Raw genomic sequence first — 20,042 nt, 5'->3', positions numbered from 1 at the left:
ATATGAGTTCTTAGGATAAACTACAAACATTGAGACTTTATCCCTGTTTTTGAAATGTCAATGATAAAAGTGTATTTTAGAAAACTTTATGATTACAAGTATAATTACAAAATGGCACCCTTAAATTTCCACATATACTCTAAATGTTTTAATTCCAATTCATTTCAGTGGAGTGCATCTGAAAGTGCTGCCCTGAGATTCAGATAAAAGTGTGGTTAATTATTTACTTATTTCTAATCTGCATGCAGCTGCTATAATTATAAATAAAGACAAAATTTATTATATTTCACCGGGTTGGTGTACATTAGCATTTGGCATTTCTTGAGTTTCTTGGTTCTTTTACAGGCATTATTTCTTTCTAATGGCTTTTAATCTACGTAGGATAACCAGTTCACTGATTGAATGCTCTCACAGATGGGTAGGCCAGGAATATAATTAGGTTTCTTAGAATTATCCTAATCAGTAAGAACATTTCCATAATATTTGCATATTTACAATGACATTTTCAATTTGTAAGTCTTGATCAGGGTTAAAAACAATTCCATGATCTCTATTTTTGGCAGTCAGGTAAATATGGGAACCGCTCACTCCAGAGGCAACTCACTCTGTCCGTAAGACCACTTTTAAAACTAAATGTAGAAAGGGGTAAAGGACAATAACCTGGGTTTTTGAGGCACTTAATAATATATTCAAGTTCAAATATAAAATTTATTAAAGAACTAGTATACTATTTATCTTATATTGAACCAATCACATAGATTATTGCCAAAATCGAGATTGCAGTAAAAGATGTTTAAACTGGTGAATATTCTGGAGAATTTCATTTGCCTTATTTATTTCAATAATCTAGCTATAGTGAGTCATTCATTTATTTATAAAATATGCATTGTCTACTCCATTTTGAGTTTACTTCTGTGTATGGTGTAAGTTGGTGGTCTAGTTTCATTTTATTTTTTGCATGTACCTGCCCAATTTTCCCAATGCCATTTATTGAAGAGACTGTCTTTACTCCAATGTATGCTCTTGCCTCCTTTGTCAAATACTAATTAAACATAATGGCTTGGGTTGATTTCTGGGTTCTCTGTTCTGTTCTGTCAAACTATATGCCTATTCTTGTGCCAGTACCAGGCTGTTTTGATTATGGTTGCTTTGTAGTATAACTTGATAATCTGGTTTGTGATCCCTCCAACTTTGTTCTTCTTTCTAAAGATTGCTACAGCTGTTAGGGGTCTTTTTTTGGTTCCATATACATTTTTGGAGTATTTGTTCTAGATCTGTGAAATATACCATTGGTACTTTAAGAGGGATTACATTGAATCTATACATTGCTTTGGGCAGTATGAACATTTTAATGATATTAATTCTTCCAATCCATGAACACGGTATATACTTCCACTTGTTTGTATCTTCTATCTCTTTTTTTCAAAGTCCTGTAGTTTTCCGAGTACAGGTCTTTTACCTCCTTGGTTAATTTTATTGCTAGGTATTTTAATTTTTTTGTTACAATAGTAATTTTTTTTTTAGTTTCTCTTTCTGAGAATTCATTATTGGAGTATAAAAAAAGCCATTGATTTTTTGAGTGTTGATTTTGTATCCTGCTACATTGCCAAACTCATTTATTAAATCTAGTAGGTTTTTTTGGTGGAGTCTTTAGGGTTTTCTATGTACAATATCATGTCATCTGCAAATAATGAGAGTTTTAATTCCTCCTTTCCAATTTGGATGCCTTTTATGTTCTCTTCTTATCTGATTGTTGTGGCTAGGACTTCCAGTACTATGTTGAATAAGAGTGGTAAAAGCAAATATCCCTGTTTTGCTCTTGTTCTTAGGGGAAATGGATTTAGGTTTTGCCCATTGAGTATGATGTTGGCTGTAGGTTTGTTATATGGCCTTTATTATATTGAGGGATGATCCTTCTATTCCCACTTGGCTGAGAGTTTTTATCTAAAATGGATCACTTGTAGCTGCTGGAAAAGACTTTTTGGTGGCAGGATTACTGTTATTAATTATTTATTTGTAATATCGAGTAATGTTTTGATGTTTAAAAATAGAAGAATTTTCCAAATAGAAGGAGAAGAACAATCAAAGACAGAAACACAAAAATATGATACCCATGTAGGAAAGAACTAGTTGTAAATGTGTTGTATGTAAATAATGGTAAATAAATTAGAAAGGAGGAAGTACAATCTTGAATGATTAGTAAGGTTACTGGAATCTTCCTATTGGCAATGATAAGACATTGAATGTTTTGGACATCTGAGTAATGTGGTCAAAATTATAATTTCAAAATGTATTAAGTATACTGTAAAGGAGAAAAAGAAACCAGTCAAAAGAATACTGAATTACTGAATTTGTTAAAGCCAAAACATACTATGGGACTCAATATAGACAGAGAAGTGTGGCAAGATTTTTGATCTAGTGCAGAAAGTAATGAGAAAAAATTGCAGCATTTTAATGTGGTCAGATTTTAATTATGAAAAGATACTTTATTTTCCATGAGGTGAAAGGATAAAGATAGTGAGAGAGAGAAGGGAAAGTAAACTTAAGTTGTGAATAGGGCAGTGAGAAACAACTAGAATAGTCCAAGTGATAGAGGGTGTTAATTTGGGTGGGAGGGCAGTTGTAGTAGAGATGGATGGAAGAAGATGGATTTATGATATTTTTTCAAAGTTGAGGTTGGCATTTCTAAATGTGTATATTTAGTATGCTAATATTAACATATTTATAATCTAATAGAAAGAGTGTGGACATGGTTAAAAATGGAGTCAACACAAGTTGAAATCAATGGAGTCACCCAGATGAAGACAGATGTGAGAGAGAACAGTATATATGGGAATATTTTTACTTACCAGTAGGTGAAGGAAGAGTAGTCAGTGAAAGAGACAAAGAAGGAGCCTTCTAAGTAGGAAGGAAACAAGGAAAAAAGGAAAATCAGAGGAATTTCTAGAAAGGAGAGGTGAACTATAGCAATTTGCTATACATAAGGAAAGGAGAGAGAGAGAGAGAGAGAGAGAGAGAGAGAGAGAGAGAGAGAGAGAGAGAGAGAGAACAATGGGCATTGAATTTGGTAATTAAGAAATCACTGGGTGATTTTTGGAAAAGTAGGGTCATTAAATTATATTATGGTTCACTATCATCTTGAGAAGAGTAATAGATTAGAAGATCCTGCTGGGAATCTAAAAAAAAGCTATGGACCAGTGGCAAGTAGAAATTAGCATACACAAATAATTTTATCATATAAATTAAGAGCTTTTCAGATCTTTTGGAAATCACTTCATGATTCACACCATAGCTTAACTGGGGGCAAAGTACTGATGCATTAACATTAAAAGTCTCATGCCCAAGATCAAATCAGACAGTATGAAACAGCTGTATCTACCAGATGGACATTGAGGATGAGATAAATCCCATACTTTGAAAATATACACAGAAAACAGCAGTTATATAAACCTGTTGATCATTGCTTTCTTTGGTTTTGATTCTAGGCACACTACTAGTAAAAATGAATCTGCCAAGTCCAGTTTTCTGATCTTTTCCTACCTAACACCCCAGGTGGCTTCAGATGGCCACATATTCTTTCCTAAATCCATCTCTGGGCCCACTAATATCATATGTCACCAAGTATAATTGTTTATATGTACTGCTCTCAGTCACAATATTCCAACTGGCAGCATGAAGGAAGGCTTGAAGAGTGAGAAGAGGGACAGAATGTAACATACAGATGTACCAAAGCACAAAAATATATTTTTTTTCTTTTGATGGTTTATTGTTAGCTATTTTGGAATTGGTAAGTGCTTTTTGGCTTCATCTTTTCAGTGCTGTCTACGGTCCAGTATAAAGCACATCCACAATTACAAAGCTCCATTTTTCAGGGAAAGGATTTATTATTTTATGCCTCATTCACACTTCACTTAATAAATCGACACTGTTAGCAGCTATCCCTCACACAACCTCACTTTCTCATCCCTAGTCCTTTATTACTATTCTCATTTACCACTCCCACAAAAACAAAACAAAACAGAAAAAAAAACCCAAAAAACTAAAAACACCAGTGTAGATTCTCTCACAATTTAGCATGAATTGATCAAATTCTCTGGCAACAGTTCTGTATCCAGCATTACTAATAGCTCATTCTCATCTTATAAAAATAAAGAAAAAAACATTTGTTAGTTTGTATTTTGTACTTTCTTGGTGCTGAATACCACATGATTTGCCCATGTTTTTTTGTGTGTTTCCCCCCCCCCCCCCTTTACTGTTTCTGAGCATCATTAGCTGTATTTGAACACTCTTGGCAATGCTTTATTTTTCATTATTTTGTAATAACAAAAGTTAAACTGACTTTATAATGGGATAAAATATTCTATTATGGAATAGTAGAAAATAAGAGTGTTGGGAATATTAGATAAAAAAATTTAAAGGACACATATAATGTTGATAAGAATAGCTCCAAGCACTAAACATTTTTTAAACTGAGATAAAAAGTGCATATATATAATTAATATCAATTAACCTAATCTATAATAATAAAAGCATAATATGCTAATTAGACTGGATAGCCAGACGACCTTCTGGACAAAGCCGGGGCTGCGAGGACTGAGGCAAGCCACCATGGCTGTGAGGGCCGAAGCCCTTGCACAAATTTTGTGCACCAGGCCTCTCGTTTGTTCATAATAAAACTCATCCTAATGAAGCCCAAATAAACCTGATTTAAAACTTGATTTTAAGTGATACCCAACTTCATCAAAATGCTTTGGTTTCCTGTAATAAATATAGTCTATTTTCTAACCATTTGTTTTCCCTTAAAGAAAGCAAGATTTAAAGAATTTTGTCAACTCAACATTGAGGGGAAAAGCACACTGAGGATGACTAAGAAATGTCAATCCTTTTATCATTTTGACTAAAAAGAAAAAAAAACATTCTGTTAAAAGGCTTTTAAGTAAAGATATGAGGAGACCTAACATTCACAGTTGGCGTTGAACAAAGTTGGCTGGAACCAGCAAACAATTGTGTTCTTCTTGCTTCTTAGAGAAGAGTCCAATATTCTGGTTCCATGCCTCAGGTCCCATGTCTCTCTTTAGTTGTAATGAGTATGGGTGATTCAACCACAATTTGAACAGTGCTGAGCTCCAAGGAAATATTTGGAATACATGTATTATATTAATTTAACTTTAATAGATCCTATCCTGCTTTATGACATCTTTGTTCTCCTTGAAAAATAAATATAAGACAATTTTGAGCAAAGGTGTGCGTGTGTGTGTCTGTATGGGTCTGTGTGTATTTGTTTATAAAAACCTTCACTGGGAGGCAAGGGCTATATCCTATATAATAAAAGCATAATATGCAAATCAACCAAATGGCCAAAAAGCAGAATGACTGAACAGCGTAATGACCATCCAGACAATCATCTGGACGACCATCCGGGACCATGCTATGACACCCACTGGTGCCAGGCCAGCCAAGGCAGGTACGATGTGATTTGTCAGGGGCTCAGCCATTGTCCCATGATTGCCCCACAGGGAGGCCCAGGCCACCGACCAGCAGGCTGTAGCAGTTGGGCGGGGCCTCCCTTTGCAAGGGAAGCTCAGGTCCTGAGTTGCCAGTGGCCAGAAGGAAGCTTGGGTACTGGCAGTCAGGGGAAGGAAGGCCTACTCTTGCACAAATTTTGTGCATCGGGTCTCTAGTGTAATTAATAACAGGCAACACTTACACTGCACTTGTTACTTGTACTGTTCTCTCTCTCACACAGTGTGTGTGTGAGGCCCAGTGCACGAAATTCGTGCACGGGGGTGGGGTGGTGTCATCAGCCCAGCCTGCATCCTCTCACTATCCGGGATGCCTCGGGGAACGTCCGACTGTGGCATCAGGCCTAAATTGGCAGTCGGACATCCCTCTTGCAATCCGGGACCGCTGGCTCCTAACCACTCGCCTGCCCGCCTGCCTGATTGCCCCTAACCATTCTGCCTGCCTGCCTTATCGCCCCTAACCATTCTGCCTGCCTGCCTTATCGCCCCTAACCACTTGCCTGCCAGCCTGATTGCCCCTAACCAGTTCTTTGCCTGCCTGCCTGATCACCCCTAACTGCTTGCCTGCCTGATTGCCCCTAGCCACTCTGCCTGCCTGCCTCATCACCCCTAACCACTTGCCTGCCTGCCTGATCACCCCTAACTGCTTGCCTGCCTGATTGCCCCTAGCCACTCTGCCTGCCTGCCTCATCACCCCTAACCACTTGCCTGCCTGCCTGATCACCCCTAACCACCCTTGCCTGCCTGCCTGATTGCCCCTAACCCCTCTGCCTGCCTGCCTGATCGCCCCAACCACTCGCCTGCCTGCCTGATTGCCTCTAACCACTTGCCTGCCTGCCTGATTGCCCCTAACTGCTTGCCTGCCTGCCTGATCACCCTTAACCACTCTGCCTGCCTGCCTGATCGCCCCTAATCACTCACCTGCCTGCTTCATCACCCTCAACTGCTCACCTGCCTGCCTGATCACTCCTAACCACCTCTGCCTTGGCTCTGCCATGGTGGCTTCATCCGGAATGATGTCTGAAAGGTCGTTAGGCTGTCCAGTCTAATTAACATATTATGCTTTTATTATTATAATGACTATCCAGCTATTTGAGCACCATTTATGGAAGAGGTTATCTTTAATCTATTGAATATTCTTGGCTCCCTTGTCATATTAGCTGACCATATATGCTCGGGTCTATTTCGGGGCTCTCCATTCTGTTCTATTGCTCTATTTGTCCTTTTTTTTTTTTTTTTTTTTGCCAGTACTATAACTTTTGATGACTATCATTATGTGGTATAGCTTGAAATCTGGAAGTATAATAATATTTCCTGTTTTATTATTCTTTTTCAGGATTTCTTTGGCTATTTGAGGTCTTTTGTGGTTCCATATAAATTTTAGGTGTATTTTTTTCTACTTCTGTAAAAAATACCATTGGAATCTTGATAGGGATTGCACTGATGGCTTTTGGTAATATTGATATTTTATCAATATAAAGTCTTCCAATCCATGAACACAGAATATCTTTCCAGTTATTTGTAACTTCTTTGATTTCTTTCATTATTGTCTTACAGTCTTCAGAATAGAAATCTTTCATCTTATCTTAATTTAAATTTATTTCTAAGTATTTTATTGTGTGTGTGTGTGTGTGTGTGTGTGTGTGTGTGTGTTTATTTATTTTGGCTTAAAATGACAGAAATTTATTGGCTCATAGATCTGGAGGCTAGAAGTTCAAATCAAAGTGTTGGCAGGTCCATGCTCCCTCTAAAACCTGAAAGAGAGTCCTCCTTTGTCTCCTTCTAGCTTCTGGGAAAACTTCTTAGAATGTTGACAGGAATCTTTGATATTTAATGGTGTGCAGCTGTATAACTCCTGTCTCTGCCTTTGTCTTCACATGGCATTCCCTCTTTGTGTCTCTGTGTCTAATGGCTTCCTTCTTTTTTTTTAAAGTTATGTTTTAACATTTTAAATGTTTAGTTTAAGCATAATTTTACATTGGTTTCAGAGTATTTTATTGTTTTTGATGTTGTTATAAATCAAATTGATGTCTATTTCTTTTTCAGAAAAATTCATTGTTAGTGTATAGAAATGCAATAGATTTTTGCACGTTAGCTTTGTAGCTTGAAAATTTACTAAGTTCATTGATTAGATCTAATAATTTTTCAGCCGAGTCTTTAGGATTCTTTCTCTATAAAATCTTGTCCTCTGCAAATAGAGAAAATTTTACTTCTTCTTTTACAATTTTGATAACTCTTATTTCTTTATCTTGCCTAATTGCTCTAGCTATGACTTCCAGTTCTTTGTTGAATAGTAGTGGTGAGAGTGGGCACCCTTGTCTTGTTCCTGATTTTAGAGAAAAAAACCTCAACCTTTTATTCTGAGTATGATGTTAGCTGTGAACTTTATTTTGTTGAGATGTGTTCTTTAGATGCCTAATATACTAGTATTTAGAGTTTTTACCATGCTGAATTTTGTCAAATGCTTTTTCTACATCTTTTAAAATGACCATGTGATTCTTTTCTTTCATTTTGTTAATAAGTTGCATCACATGATTGATTTTCATATGTTGAATTATTCTTGGATCCCAGGGATAAGCACCACTTGATCATGATGAATGATCCCATTAATGAGCTGCTGAATTAGGTTTAGTGTCCTATTCTGGTTTTGGTATCAGGATAATTAATGTTGGACTCATAAAATGAGTTTGGGAGTATTCTCTCCTCTTTGTTTTTTAAAAGAGTTTGAGAAGGATCGTTGTTAATTCATCTTTAAATGTGTGGTATAACTTACTAGCAAAGCCATCTGGTTCTGAACTTTTCTTCATTTGAAGATGTTAGATTACTGACCCAATCTTCTTATTAGTAGTCGATCTACTTGGATTTTATAATTCTTTCAGATTCATTCTTGGTAAGTTGTATATTTCTAAAAATGTTTCCATTTCTTCCAGTTTGTTAGCATGTAGTTGTCCATACCATTAGGAACTTTTTGTTCACTAAGCTACATGTATGGTTTATTTCAAGAATCCACTGAGTTTTGTATGCTTTGGGAATCATGTTTATTCCTGAAAATGTGCAGGCCTGAGGTTTCTGAGAGTTTGGGTCAGTTTAGATCATCTAACCAGGTTATCTGAAAAATAACATGGCCCCGTATCATGTGGATTCCCTCAGGGACTGGTCATAACAAATAGAGTTTTCTAAGAGAACCTTAGGTTGAATTAACTGAGAATGTAATGAATATTATTATAGGCAAAGCCTAGTGTTAGGCATAAACTATTTCCTTTTTAGGATGTCTCATTTTACTCAGAATATGTGAAAGTACTAACTAGGCCTTATAGCCTCTTGTACCTATTAAAAGTTGAGAGTGTTCAAGCTGACTATTATGGTACATGAGCTTTCAGTTGATGCTAACAGGGAATACTGTTTAATTTCCTAAGTTTCCTAAGCAGAAATCCTATAGAAATATGATGTAAGCAATTGCTGCTCCTAGGATTTCTGCCTGGGGTATTCTAATTATACCAAACCGCCATTACGACTATACTTCAGTTAATTCCTACTTACTTATTAAGACTCAGACCCAAGTATTGAATTTTTATAAAGCTCTGATTCCTGCAGGAATAGTTATTTTTACCCCTTGCATCTATACCACTTTGCATAGATCTCTTTCTACTCATACTTCCTCAGAGAAATCAGATAATAGGGAATCTGTCATTTCCTTCTGTATATTCCCAATGTTTGTGATAACTTAATGGTATTGAATAGCAGTTTTGTTTAAAGTCATGAAGCAGGGTTTAGTCAACTACTACATACTACTTTTAGTCAAAGAGATGGATACATTTCCATGTACAATATGGAACTTTTACGTAATCTTAACGCTTAATTGCTTAAGACACTGCTGGATAAATAGCAGCAGTTCTCATAGGAAGTTGTGACTTACCTTACTTGACTTATGGTCCACATTAAAAGTGGCAATTGCATCCTCTGTCTTTTTCCTCCCAGATTTGGTTATTACATATTCAGCAAGTTTGTTTGCTAAATAGGTCTTTCCAGTACCACTAGGTCCTGAGAGTATAATTCTGTGATGCTCCATCAACAAGTTAAAGTACCTTTGGGTAATTGGTTTAGGAATTAGTGTATCAAAAACAAAACTGTCCAAACTGTTTTCTTCTACCCCTGAAGGAAGAAACAAAGAGAACAGCTTGCCTTATTGTTCTTACACAAGCTAGAATTTAAAATGTAGTGTCAACTGCCAACAAAGCTTTGTTATTCATAGCAAAGCAGTCCTTGCAAAACACTTTCCTTGATACTTGTATCCCACGAACATATGCTGCCATTTTAAGACAGAAAACATCAGTAGTAAGGCAGAGTGAACATGCAAAAGCAAGCAAGCCCTTTCTTTGGTTCAGGCTTCCTTCCACGGTCTACTTCATGCTTCCCGCTTAAGTTTCCAGAAAGAAATGGAAGCATTACTGTAAATTCTATTCTAAAACCTCCTTCCCTTTGAAGGTGGTAGTTTTGTTAAGAATAAATGTAAAGACTAAAATACAAAATACGTATGTGTGTATGTTCTTCCCTTTTTCTTCCTGTTTCTCCTCTATTTTCATTTAGCTCTCATTACACATCCCAGCTGTACAGCCACTTAAGCTTTTGGAAAACACAAATTGTGATATTTAGCAAGGAATTAAGAAGTAGAGAAACAGTATCTCCTTTTTATTTACTCAATTACCTTAATCATAAAATCAAATATTGACACATTCCTATTAATTCATAGTTTATATAGATGTACCCTGAGTTTTTAACATGTATGAAAAAGAAGTTATGGAGAAAAGCATAATTTAGATATTCTATTTTCCTATAATTAATCACATTATCCAAAGCAAAGAAAACAATTCCTCACTCTTGATTATTAACTTCCATTCTCTATCCCCAGTGGGTATTTATTGGGTACACATATTTTAAAAACAGAAATGTAGTGATGAATACATTACTTTGGAACATACATGTTTTGAATCCTCCCAATGTGAAAGATGGTAATGGAAGAAACCTAGAAACTTGAAATTCCCTAAATCACATTCCTTTTTTAGTAAGTCCTGGAGAATTTTTAAAATTACAGTCCAAGTTTCACATTCTCAAATCCAAAGGATTTCATTTACATGGATTTTTAGTGTTTTAAGTAGGATTTCTGTGTTTAAAATGTAAATACAGTTCATTTCATACCAAAACTATCAAAGTAGTTAAGGTTTTCAATATGAAAATATGAAGGAGAACTGAAAAAAAAAAGTAATGTTGGTAAAAAAAATACAATGTGCTTTTCCTTTCCTTTTGATTTTTACCTTTCAGGTTCACAGTGATGATGTTGTTATCTCCAACAAGGTATCCACAAGGCAGCAACTCAGGCATTTCTAGGCTATGGGATCGAATTAAATCCCCTATGCAGTAGCTAGCAATGCAGTCAGAGCTCAGACCAAGGCTAGCAGATGTATCAATTCGAAACACATATTCCTAAATGGTACACACAAAAAACAGGAAAGTCAAAACTGAGGTTCAACTCGTCTACAAAGAAAAAAAAATACAAAACTCATGGGGATATGAAACTGCCAAGAGTTTTAGAAATGGGTAATATAAAACTAGGTTAGATAGAAAGTTTTCCTTGATATTTGAAATGAAGGAGAGTAAAAGCAAATATGTCTATGCTATTAAAGCTAAGGGACGTATCCAAAATGAAACACATCTGAAAATTAATATCAAGATATTTTGCACAACTTACCTTAAAGAGACGTCTAATTACACCATCTAAGACATCCCACTTGGTTTTTCCACTAACACCAATGGATCCTATCAAATACGCCTGAGACTTCTGGTCCTAAATAAGAACAAAATAAAACAAGATAAAAACCCAACGGTGTGTCTTGTCTTATTACCACATTTTCTACTAAATGTATTGATGTAGTGATGGTTAAGACTAATATATTTATTAAGCCTATGGGTTTTATAGTAACAGATACACACAGCGGATTATGTAAAATAAAATACACCCCGACAAACTAAGCAACCAACCAAAGAAAGAAAGAAACAGCAATAGCAACAAAAACAAATAAGAGATTAGATGAAACGATATGGTCAAGGAAAACGGATTCATGACCTGTTCAGTAGAAGGGAAAGGGCCAGGAGAGAATAGTCTTCCGTTTTAATGCAGAGGGTGCATTCCTGGAGAGAAGCAGCTTGGTAGGAAGGAAATGGTGATAGAGATGGAATAGAACTATATCATATGAGTCCTAGAACTTCATCTTACTATTTTTGTGATTTTATCTTTGTTAAGCTTTTTTTAAAAGTTATTCACTCAGATTATCCTTAAGATGTAATCCAGCTTTAAAAAATATTTTTTCCATGGTAGTATTGCATTCATATACTTACAAAACAGATCCCATTTTGAATTTATCAGAATATTCATGATTTCAAAGGACTTGCAGGGGATGTATAGGACTCATTTTAGCAAGCAAAGAATCCCCTTTACAATATAAACAATGGTCCCAAATTTATCATTTTTGTGGGATGGGATTTCGAGGAATTTCTACATATATTGGAAAAGTAAGCAATTCAAGGTTTGTAGTCTAATTGGATCCCTTTTCATGACAAATGGTTATGTGAAATAGTGATCATGACACCAGTAGATAGAATTAAAGAGCATATAGATTACAATATTGGATCTAGTCACCAACTGCATACTCCCTAAGATGTGGTCAAATAATAACTGAGTCAGGTATTAGAAGACATGGATTCTACAACATACAACATCTACCACATAATTAATAAATATGACCACAGGTGAATCACTTAGTCAGCTCAGAGCTCCAATTTCTTCATCAGTAACATTTAACTCTATGAGGGTAAGTGATTATCACCATTATTTAGATATAAGCTGATTAAGAAGCCAATACCTTTAACATAAAAAGTGGAGAAATTCACAGCAAAATCACTGTGATCTTTTTTTTTTTTTTTTACTACTATTATGGATTAAATGTTGGTGTTCTCCTCCACACAGCCCCAAAATTCATGTTAAAGCCATAACCCCCAATGTGATAGTATCTGGAGATGGAAACTTTAGGAGGTAATTAGAGTTGAAGTGGGCCTTTCATGATGTAATTAATGGTCTTATAATTAGGGGAAGAGCTCTCTCCTCTAGTACACACACTGAGGAAAGGCCATGTGAAGACACCAGGAGAAGGTGGAGGTGTACAACTTGGGGAGCAAGCCCTCATCAGGAATCAAATCAACCGGCACCTTGATTTTGGACTGCAAAACTGTGAGAAAGTAAATTCTGCTGTTGAAGTCACCCAATCTATGGTATTTTGTTACAGCAGTCCAAGAAGACTAAGACAACTACTTTCAATTTGCAAAGACACTGTCTTTTAGAATTCTTTTGAAAAAGAAAACTTGTTTTCCAGTGTTATTGTAACCCAGTCAAAATGGACACGGATACAATCCTATATAACAGAGAGTAAACATGCTAATTAGACCAGATGGTGGAACGATCTTCCGGAATGACCTGCCTGAACAACCAGTGAGTGGGGGTTGGGGGGGCAAGGCCAGCGAGCCTGCACCGCCAGGCGAGCCATGGCAGTCCCGGCGCCCTCCCCTTCCACGGAGGTGGCGGGAGAGGGGGCTGTGCCGTTCTGGTCCTTGCGTGGTGCCTTCTGCAGAGGTGGCCACAGGGGAGAGGGCCTAAGCCATAGCCGGATATCCCCTGAGGGCTCCTGGGCTGCCAGAGGGATGTCTCACTGCCAGCTTAGGTCCGATCCCCTGGGGAGCAGGCCTAAGCTGGCAGGTGGGCCTCCCCTGAGGGGTTCCGGACTGTGAGAGGGCACAGGCCAGGGTGAGGGACCCCCTGAGTGCATAAATTTTCATGCACCAGGCCTCTAGTGCTTTTTAAGCAGCTGCTTTTAACTTAGAGGTAGTTTAAAATTCACTGAGTTTATTATAGTCTTTCACTGTAAGACCCACTTCAGGAAATCAGGCCCATATCTGCAACTAAAGCAGAAAGTTTATTCTTGGGATGTTTGATCAGTATAAAAATTCTCACTTTCTTTAAAAATTTAAATAGTTCCATTATTTAAAAATTCTGAAGCACTTTTTGTTTTACTGTTTGATCAAAAAGGATTAGATTCTTACAAATTTGTATTCTTGGCCACTCAAATACATTTTCAGCTTGAAATATTATTTTTAGTTTTAAGAACGGGCTAGAGTCAGAATGACATTGTCAATTTGAAGGCAATATTCGATTCCAGAAAAATTAAAATATTTGCCTTATCAGCTAAGGCCTTGCTTCAAAATGATACATACAAGTAGTACCAATAGAACTTATCATACTGAGTTCAGTAGAATATGTCTTTCCAGTGTCTAGGATATTTATATAGATTACTAGAGGCCAGGTGCATGGATTTGTGCACTGGTGGGGTCCCTCAGCCTGGCCTGTGCACTCTCACTAGCCAGACACCAGGCCAAAACAAGTAGTCTGACATCCCCCAAGAGATGTAGTAGTGCACGAAGTGGCAGGCGGCTGGGGAGGAGCCTGAGCCCGGGCTGGGCGCTGTGGCGCTCTCACTCATCCTGGCCCCACTGCTCCTGCTGCCACCACCACTCGGTAAGCTCGCTGAGAGGCACTCCCGCTGTAGGAGCACACTGACCACCAGGGGGCAGCTCCTGCATTAAGTGTCTGCCACCTGGTGGTCAGTGCGCATAATAGCTACCGGTCAAACTGTTGACCAGTCAACCGGTCGACCAGTCACTTAAGGTTTTATATATAGAGATAGATAGTCTCTTTGCAGAAAGGCCAAATTGACAGCTGTAGCAACATGTTACTGAACATCATAAAGATCACCTGTATTCTACTGAAACCTGATGGATATTTTAGAATATTTCATTTTATATGAATGTTTATGACAAAGAAGGCAACTTTTTTTTTTTTTAAGTTCTAGAAATGAGGGTCGCTGACAATCAGTGAGGATTCAATGAGCGGACATGACATACTGAGACACAGATTTACCTATATGATGGTGTCATTTCTTTCCAGTCCCTAATTTTTCTGCTTCTAGAACATATTAAGGTAATGCCAAGACAAACACTGCTAATAATATGTTAATCAGAACCAATATTCAAATTCAAAATACAGTTGATTCATGGTCATTCTCAGCCTTTAGAAATAAAGAATTTAAGATTAAAGAAATACCTTTGCATGACCGTAGCCCTTGCTTATGGAGACTATAATTTTCACACTGCGTCCATCTTTATGTCCGCTTGCATCACCAGCATCATCTAGCAAAATATCTACCAAATTAAAAACACACAGACACACATAAAGTAAAATCATGTTAGTTCAATTTGTCTGTTGTTTTCTCCCTCAGTTTTATAATTCAATGGGACTAGTTAGCTTTTCTGCTTCCCAAATTAGCCTGATTGGCTTAAAAATCTTAGCCCTTAAGAAGCTGAATTACTGTGGTTGGGTTAAAGTTTTCAATCTAAGATTTTATTTCAGCTTCTAAATATCTTCACCCAAGTGCTGGGTCATGGCCTTTAGATGAGGAAATGAGGTGTTTCCTTTTCCATTACACACTGGTCTGAGTAACCTGCATAATATTCAGTTACCATTATAACTGTGACAAACTGAAAAGCAATCTGATTTTTCAATCCAATCTAAAGTATCCAAGCTCAATATCCATACAATTTATGAATGCAAAGGTTCAGAGATTGGCTGTCAGCTGAAATTATTTTCAAGCATTTGGCACGTATCCAGCTATATCACTGCTTACCTTACATCTATAATTATGATACTGTGATTGAATTTCAACTATGGCATTATACTTACCTTCAAAAACATATTAATTATCACTCCCCTCTACTCTTTATGCTTATAGTTTCAAAACCAGAATATTATTTTTAGTAATCAGCTAAGAGTTACAGAAGCATGATAAAACTAGCTAACCTTTAAAGCGCCAGTCCTTAAATATGATTAAAGATAATTTTCAAAATATATGAGATTAATGTCCAATTTGGAGAATTATTAAGGAAAACTAGCCCAAATATATGTTTTCCTTTGACAATGATGTTATTATAGAGCCATATTTAATATGAAGATAGTATTCTGTGGACAAAGAAAACTCAGTTATGTGCTGAAGAGCACATGTGTCTGGTGACAGGAGGATTCAACTGCTCTGACTGTAATTTTATAGAAACAAGGGCTGCCATCATACCATCATAGAATCAATAATTTAATCAAATAGCTTCTGAAAATGGAATGGTTCCATTATCTTAATAACGAGGAATATGCAACTTTGCAAAGGAAGGAGAAAAAAAAAATCCCTTAAGACCATAATAAAAAAGTAGCATTCAGAATTTGAAGAATATGAAGATTTTTGCTAGAATTTTTTATTTTTTTAATTTTTATTAGAGAGAGAGAGAGAGAGAGAGAGAGAGAGGAGGGGGGAGAGAGAGTTGCTGTTCCACTTACTTATGCATTCATTGGTTGATTCTTGTATGTGCCCTGATGGGGGATTGAACTGGAAACCTTGGCATTTCGGCAGAATGCTCTAACCAACTGAGCTACCCGGACAGGGCTGAAAGTTTTTTAATCATCAAAGACTATCTCCCTTACTGGAATTTAATTATTTTATCAGATTACCATTCTCATAGTCTCTCACTTTTTCACCTATCCCACTAAAAAAATAAAACTCTTCCTTAAGTGTCATCTTAATTCTCTTGCTCCTTTTCTCAGAAGTTTTCAGTGGCTCACTAATATCTGTTCACACCTAAATTTCTCATAATTCATGACCAAATTAACCTTTTAGTACTTTGCTCAATTATTTATAAATGTTGATAAATATGCAAAAATATTGATTACACATAAAATATATCAGAAACTGTGCTGGGGACTGGAAATAAATACCAAGGTGAGAATGTATACTACAAAAGTATGCAAGATAATTTCATAATGTGCTAAGTGTAAGAAATGAAAGGCATAGGGTAGTGAAATAAAGTGAAGGGAGCCTTCTCTAGACAGACAGGTAATCTTGGAAGGCTTCCTGGCAGAGGAGGTGTTTAAAGCTAAGATCAGGAGGCTGAGACGTGCTATGCAAATGAAGACCTAGGAAAAGAGGTCCCATCAATATAAACAAATTCAAAAGTCTTGATGAATGAGCTAGGTGTGTTCAAGGAACGGATAAATATTTGGGATGGCAGGAATGTAGAGACTAAGGAGTGGGGAATGCATGAAAAGATATAAGGGCCAGCTCATGTATGACCTAATAGTTCATAATAAGGAGTTTCATCTGATTTCTGATCTACTTGTCTGCTCCAGTTTGCCTTAGAGGATGTTATTCATTTTATATCATGCTTACTCTTAAAAAATAGACTTAAAATATAAAATGTCTCAGCAGTAGGGTCAATATTTGTCAACAAGTAAGTGACTATTCTTGGCTCTCACATATGTGGCTATTTAAAACACAATGGTTAGAATCTCAAGCACTAGATTCATCCAAACTTGGGTTCAAATGTTAGCTCTGCCACTTACTAGGTGCGTGATCTTCAACAAATTATTATAGTCACTTTCCTAAGTCTTGATTTCCTTATCTGTACAATGGGGCTCAAATAGCATCTGTTTCATAGGGTTACTGAGAGCATAAGAGATAATGCTTTTAAAGCCCTTTATTCTCAGTATTTAAAAATTTTTTAAAAATTGATTTCAGGAAAAGGAAGAGAGAGGGAGAGATAGATAGAAAAAACAATGATGAGAGCGAATCATCAATTGACTGTCTCTTATATGCCTCCTATTGGGGATTGAGTTCCAACCCGGGCATGTGCCCTGACCGGGAATCAAACTGTGACATCCTGATTCATGAGTCAATGCTCAACCACTGAGCCACACCAGCCGGGTATATAAATTTAGCTGTTCTATTATTACTTTTCTCCATGTGTTTTTTCTAACTATTTCTATTGAAGCTAAGAGGAGCATATCATGATTCCTATTCCCAGTATATGTTAGGCTGACCACTTGAAGAAAGAACTCTGAGGAAAAACAAAACTCATCAAGGTTAAGGGTCCTCTATAGTTTATTTTTATGGAAAATTAGTTACGGTCCTCTGTAAACATTTTGAGGGAAGAATAAAAATATCTGTCATTCTGATTATGATAAAGTGAAAATTTAAAAAAAATAAAAAAGGCTTTTGAAACTTTTGTCTTTACTGGATGTATGGAACCTGTGGTTATGTTTCAAGAACTGGGCATTTGTCAATAATCCTCTCTATACCTACTTCCTTCTTTAAAAAAAAAAATTAATCATGAACCTTAGAAAGTTTTCTGCTAAAATGTCTCAGCCTAGACACACTTCTGATGTCCAATGTTGAACTCACTAAGCAAGAGTGAAGGCAACATCAACGAACACAGAAATTCTAAATTTGATTTCTTTAATTTTATATTTACTCTTTATGAGTTCTAAACATTCCTGGACATGAATTTTAGTTTCATTTTTATATGGCTTTTCTTTCTAAATTGCCTTTAATGCTAACCTTGCCTTCTTCAAACCTGATCATATTTCCCTAGGAAAAAAACAAAACTACGTAGTAGGCGGTGAACTCCTGCCATTAAGCCACCCTGTAAGGAACCAGCCCCTGCCTTTCCTTGGGAGTCCAGCCCTGGACACACACAGGCACGGACCGCCATAGGTGTGGGTCCTGCTTCTCTTCCCTGTCAGGTTCATCACCAATAAGCCAACACAGGATATTCTCAGAATTCTCTGATTTTATATATTTGAAGTTCTTGTTCTTTCTTTTTAAGCATCTTTCAAAGAGTGTGGATGAACCTCAGAGACAATTCATATGTTCAGGTTATTACCATAGTTCCATAGTTTTATTTTACCTGTTAATTTGCCAACTCATTTATTATAACTTCTCTCTGTTTTGTCTTGGCTACTAGGATTTGTTTTACATGATGCTTATTTTTTCAGAATTGTTTTCCTTTCCCCAGTCCCCGAAAAAGGTTATTACAAACATTGTTTTCCTGAATTTCAGGGAGTTCCTACATGCTTTTTATGAGAAGAAAGCAAGTATGCATTGAGACCATTCAGGGCAGATCTATTAGTAGAATTTTTTTAAAATTCTGATATTTTAAAAGGAAGAGATGCAGTTGATTAAAAACGTCATCAATATTAGCATGCGGTGTCTCTGGTTCTCTTCTTCATTTTCGTCATCATCTTCTTCTATATTTTAGTGTAATTTGGGGCAACTCCTGAAGTTTCTCAGTTCTATAAATCCAAAGTTACCCAGGAACATGTATATTATTGATTGTCAAGCGTCACCTGGTGGCTGTACTTTGCAATTACCACAGATACACATATACATCTTTCCTGAACTAAACCTTATGTGCATAAAATAACTCAATGCCACAGGAGCAGTTATATTTTATAACTGACTAGATCATCAGCTATTAAGGCAACCTTGTTTCACATCATTCTATTTGCAACTGAATGAAACCATACCCTTGTTCCATCATTAGTACCACTGAATATAATAACAGAACATTTAATAGAGCTGAAGATAAAGTGATTAGCATCACTATGTTCTCTCAGCAACGTCACGTAAAGTCTTCTAGTCAAATGTAGGAACAGGTCCTGATGCCCTTGTAAATGGGCTCTGTACATTCCAAGCACTATAAAATCGCATGGGGTTATTAGTGTTATATTCATGAGCACTAATGATCATCAAGTTCCTTTATTCTATTACAAATGAGAAAATGGAGAAAATACTTCTCAAAAAGTGATATATAAACCGTATCTCTAAGTCTCTCACTCTTTCCCAGGGAATGTACTTTTAAAACAGTAATGAAGTAGAATAGATTTACAAGAGAAAAATAGGACTACTTCTAAGAATTAGAGTGCTTACATTTTAAGAGGGTATGAGTGAGAGTAGAGGTGGGTAAGGTTCTCCAAATTCCAGTATCCGCCACCCCCCCACACCATCACCACCCTGCCCCGGTTGAGTCATAGGAACCCTTTGATTCAGGCAGGTGTGCACACAGTCACCTGAGGTAACAGACTCTGTGATGTTCAGATTGTTCAGAGAAAGTCCCAGCGACTGCCGTGAGGACGAGGAGGACGTGCTACTTGAGGATTCTGAGGATGGCCGAGCAGGCTTAGCTGTGTTACCAGTTTCTGCCTTCAGCCGGTCATTTTCAGCCTTCAGTATTTCAATTTCATTCTTTTGTGAAGATGGGAAACATGAAAAAAATTGAACAGGTTTGATTGAGAAAATGGTATCATCTGTTTTATCAGAGTTAATTAGATTGTTTACTAAATAAAGCATGTGGTCATATCCTATCCTATATAATAAAAGGCTAATATGCAAATCGACCAAACAGCTGAATGACCAGTCGCTATGACACGCACTGACCACCAGGGGGCAGACGCTCAATGCAGCAGCTGCCCCCTGGTGGTCAGTGAGCTCCCACAGGGGGAGCACCGCTCAGCCAGAAGCCGGGCTCAGGGCTGACGAGCAC

At 36.9% G+C, this 20,042-nt stretch overlaps 1 protein-coding gene across 4 annotated transcripts in view; it reads right to left on the bottom strand.

Annotated features, from left to right (window-relative positions):
- Nucleotides 1-20,042, bottom strand: part of NAV3 (neuron navigator 3) — an 837,665-nt gene that overhangs the window by 19,225 nt on the left and 798,398 nt on the right. For all 4 annotated transcript variants that reach the window (XM_079773450.1, XM_079773452.1, XM_079773453.1 and 1 more), the window contains 5 exons: nt 19,570-19,744; nt 14,728-14,825; nt 11,269-11,364; nt 10,835-11,003; nt 9,439-9,674 (listed from right to left, as the gene is read on the bottom strand). In XM_079773450.1, coding sequence (XP_079629576.1) covers nt 9,439-9,674; nt 10,835-11,003; nt 11,269-11,364; nt 14,728-14,825; nt 19,570-19,744 — 774 coding nt within the window. The remainder of the gene's footprint in view (nt 1-9,438; nt 9,675-10,834; nt 11,004-11,268; nt 11,365-14,727; nt 14,826-19,569; nt 19,745-20,042) is intronic.

Source organism: Cnephaeus nilssonii (genome assembly GCF_951640355.1).
Source record: "Cnephaeus nilssonii genome assembly, chromosome: 6".
In the NCBI taxonomy this organism is placed as follows: domain Eukaryota; kingdom Metazoa; phylum Chordata; class Mammalia; order Chiroptera; family Vespertilionidae; genus Cnephaeus; species Cnephaeus nilssonii.
This window is presented reverse-complemented; position numbering and strand designations above follow the sequence as displayed.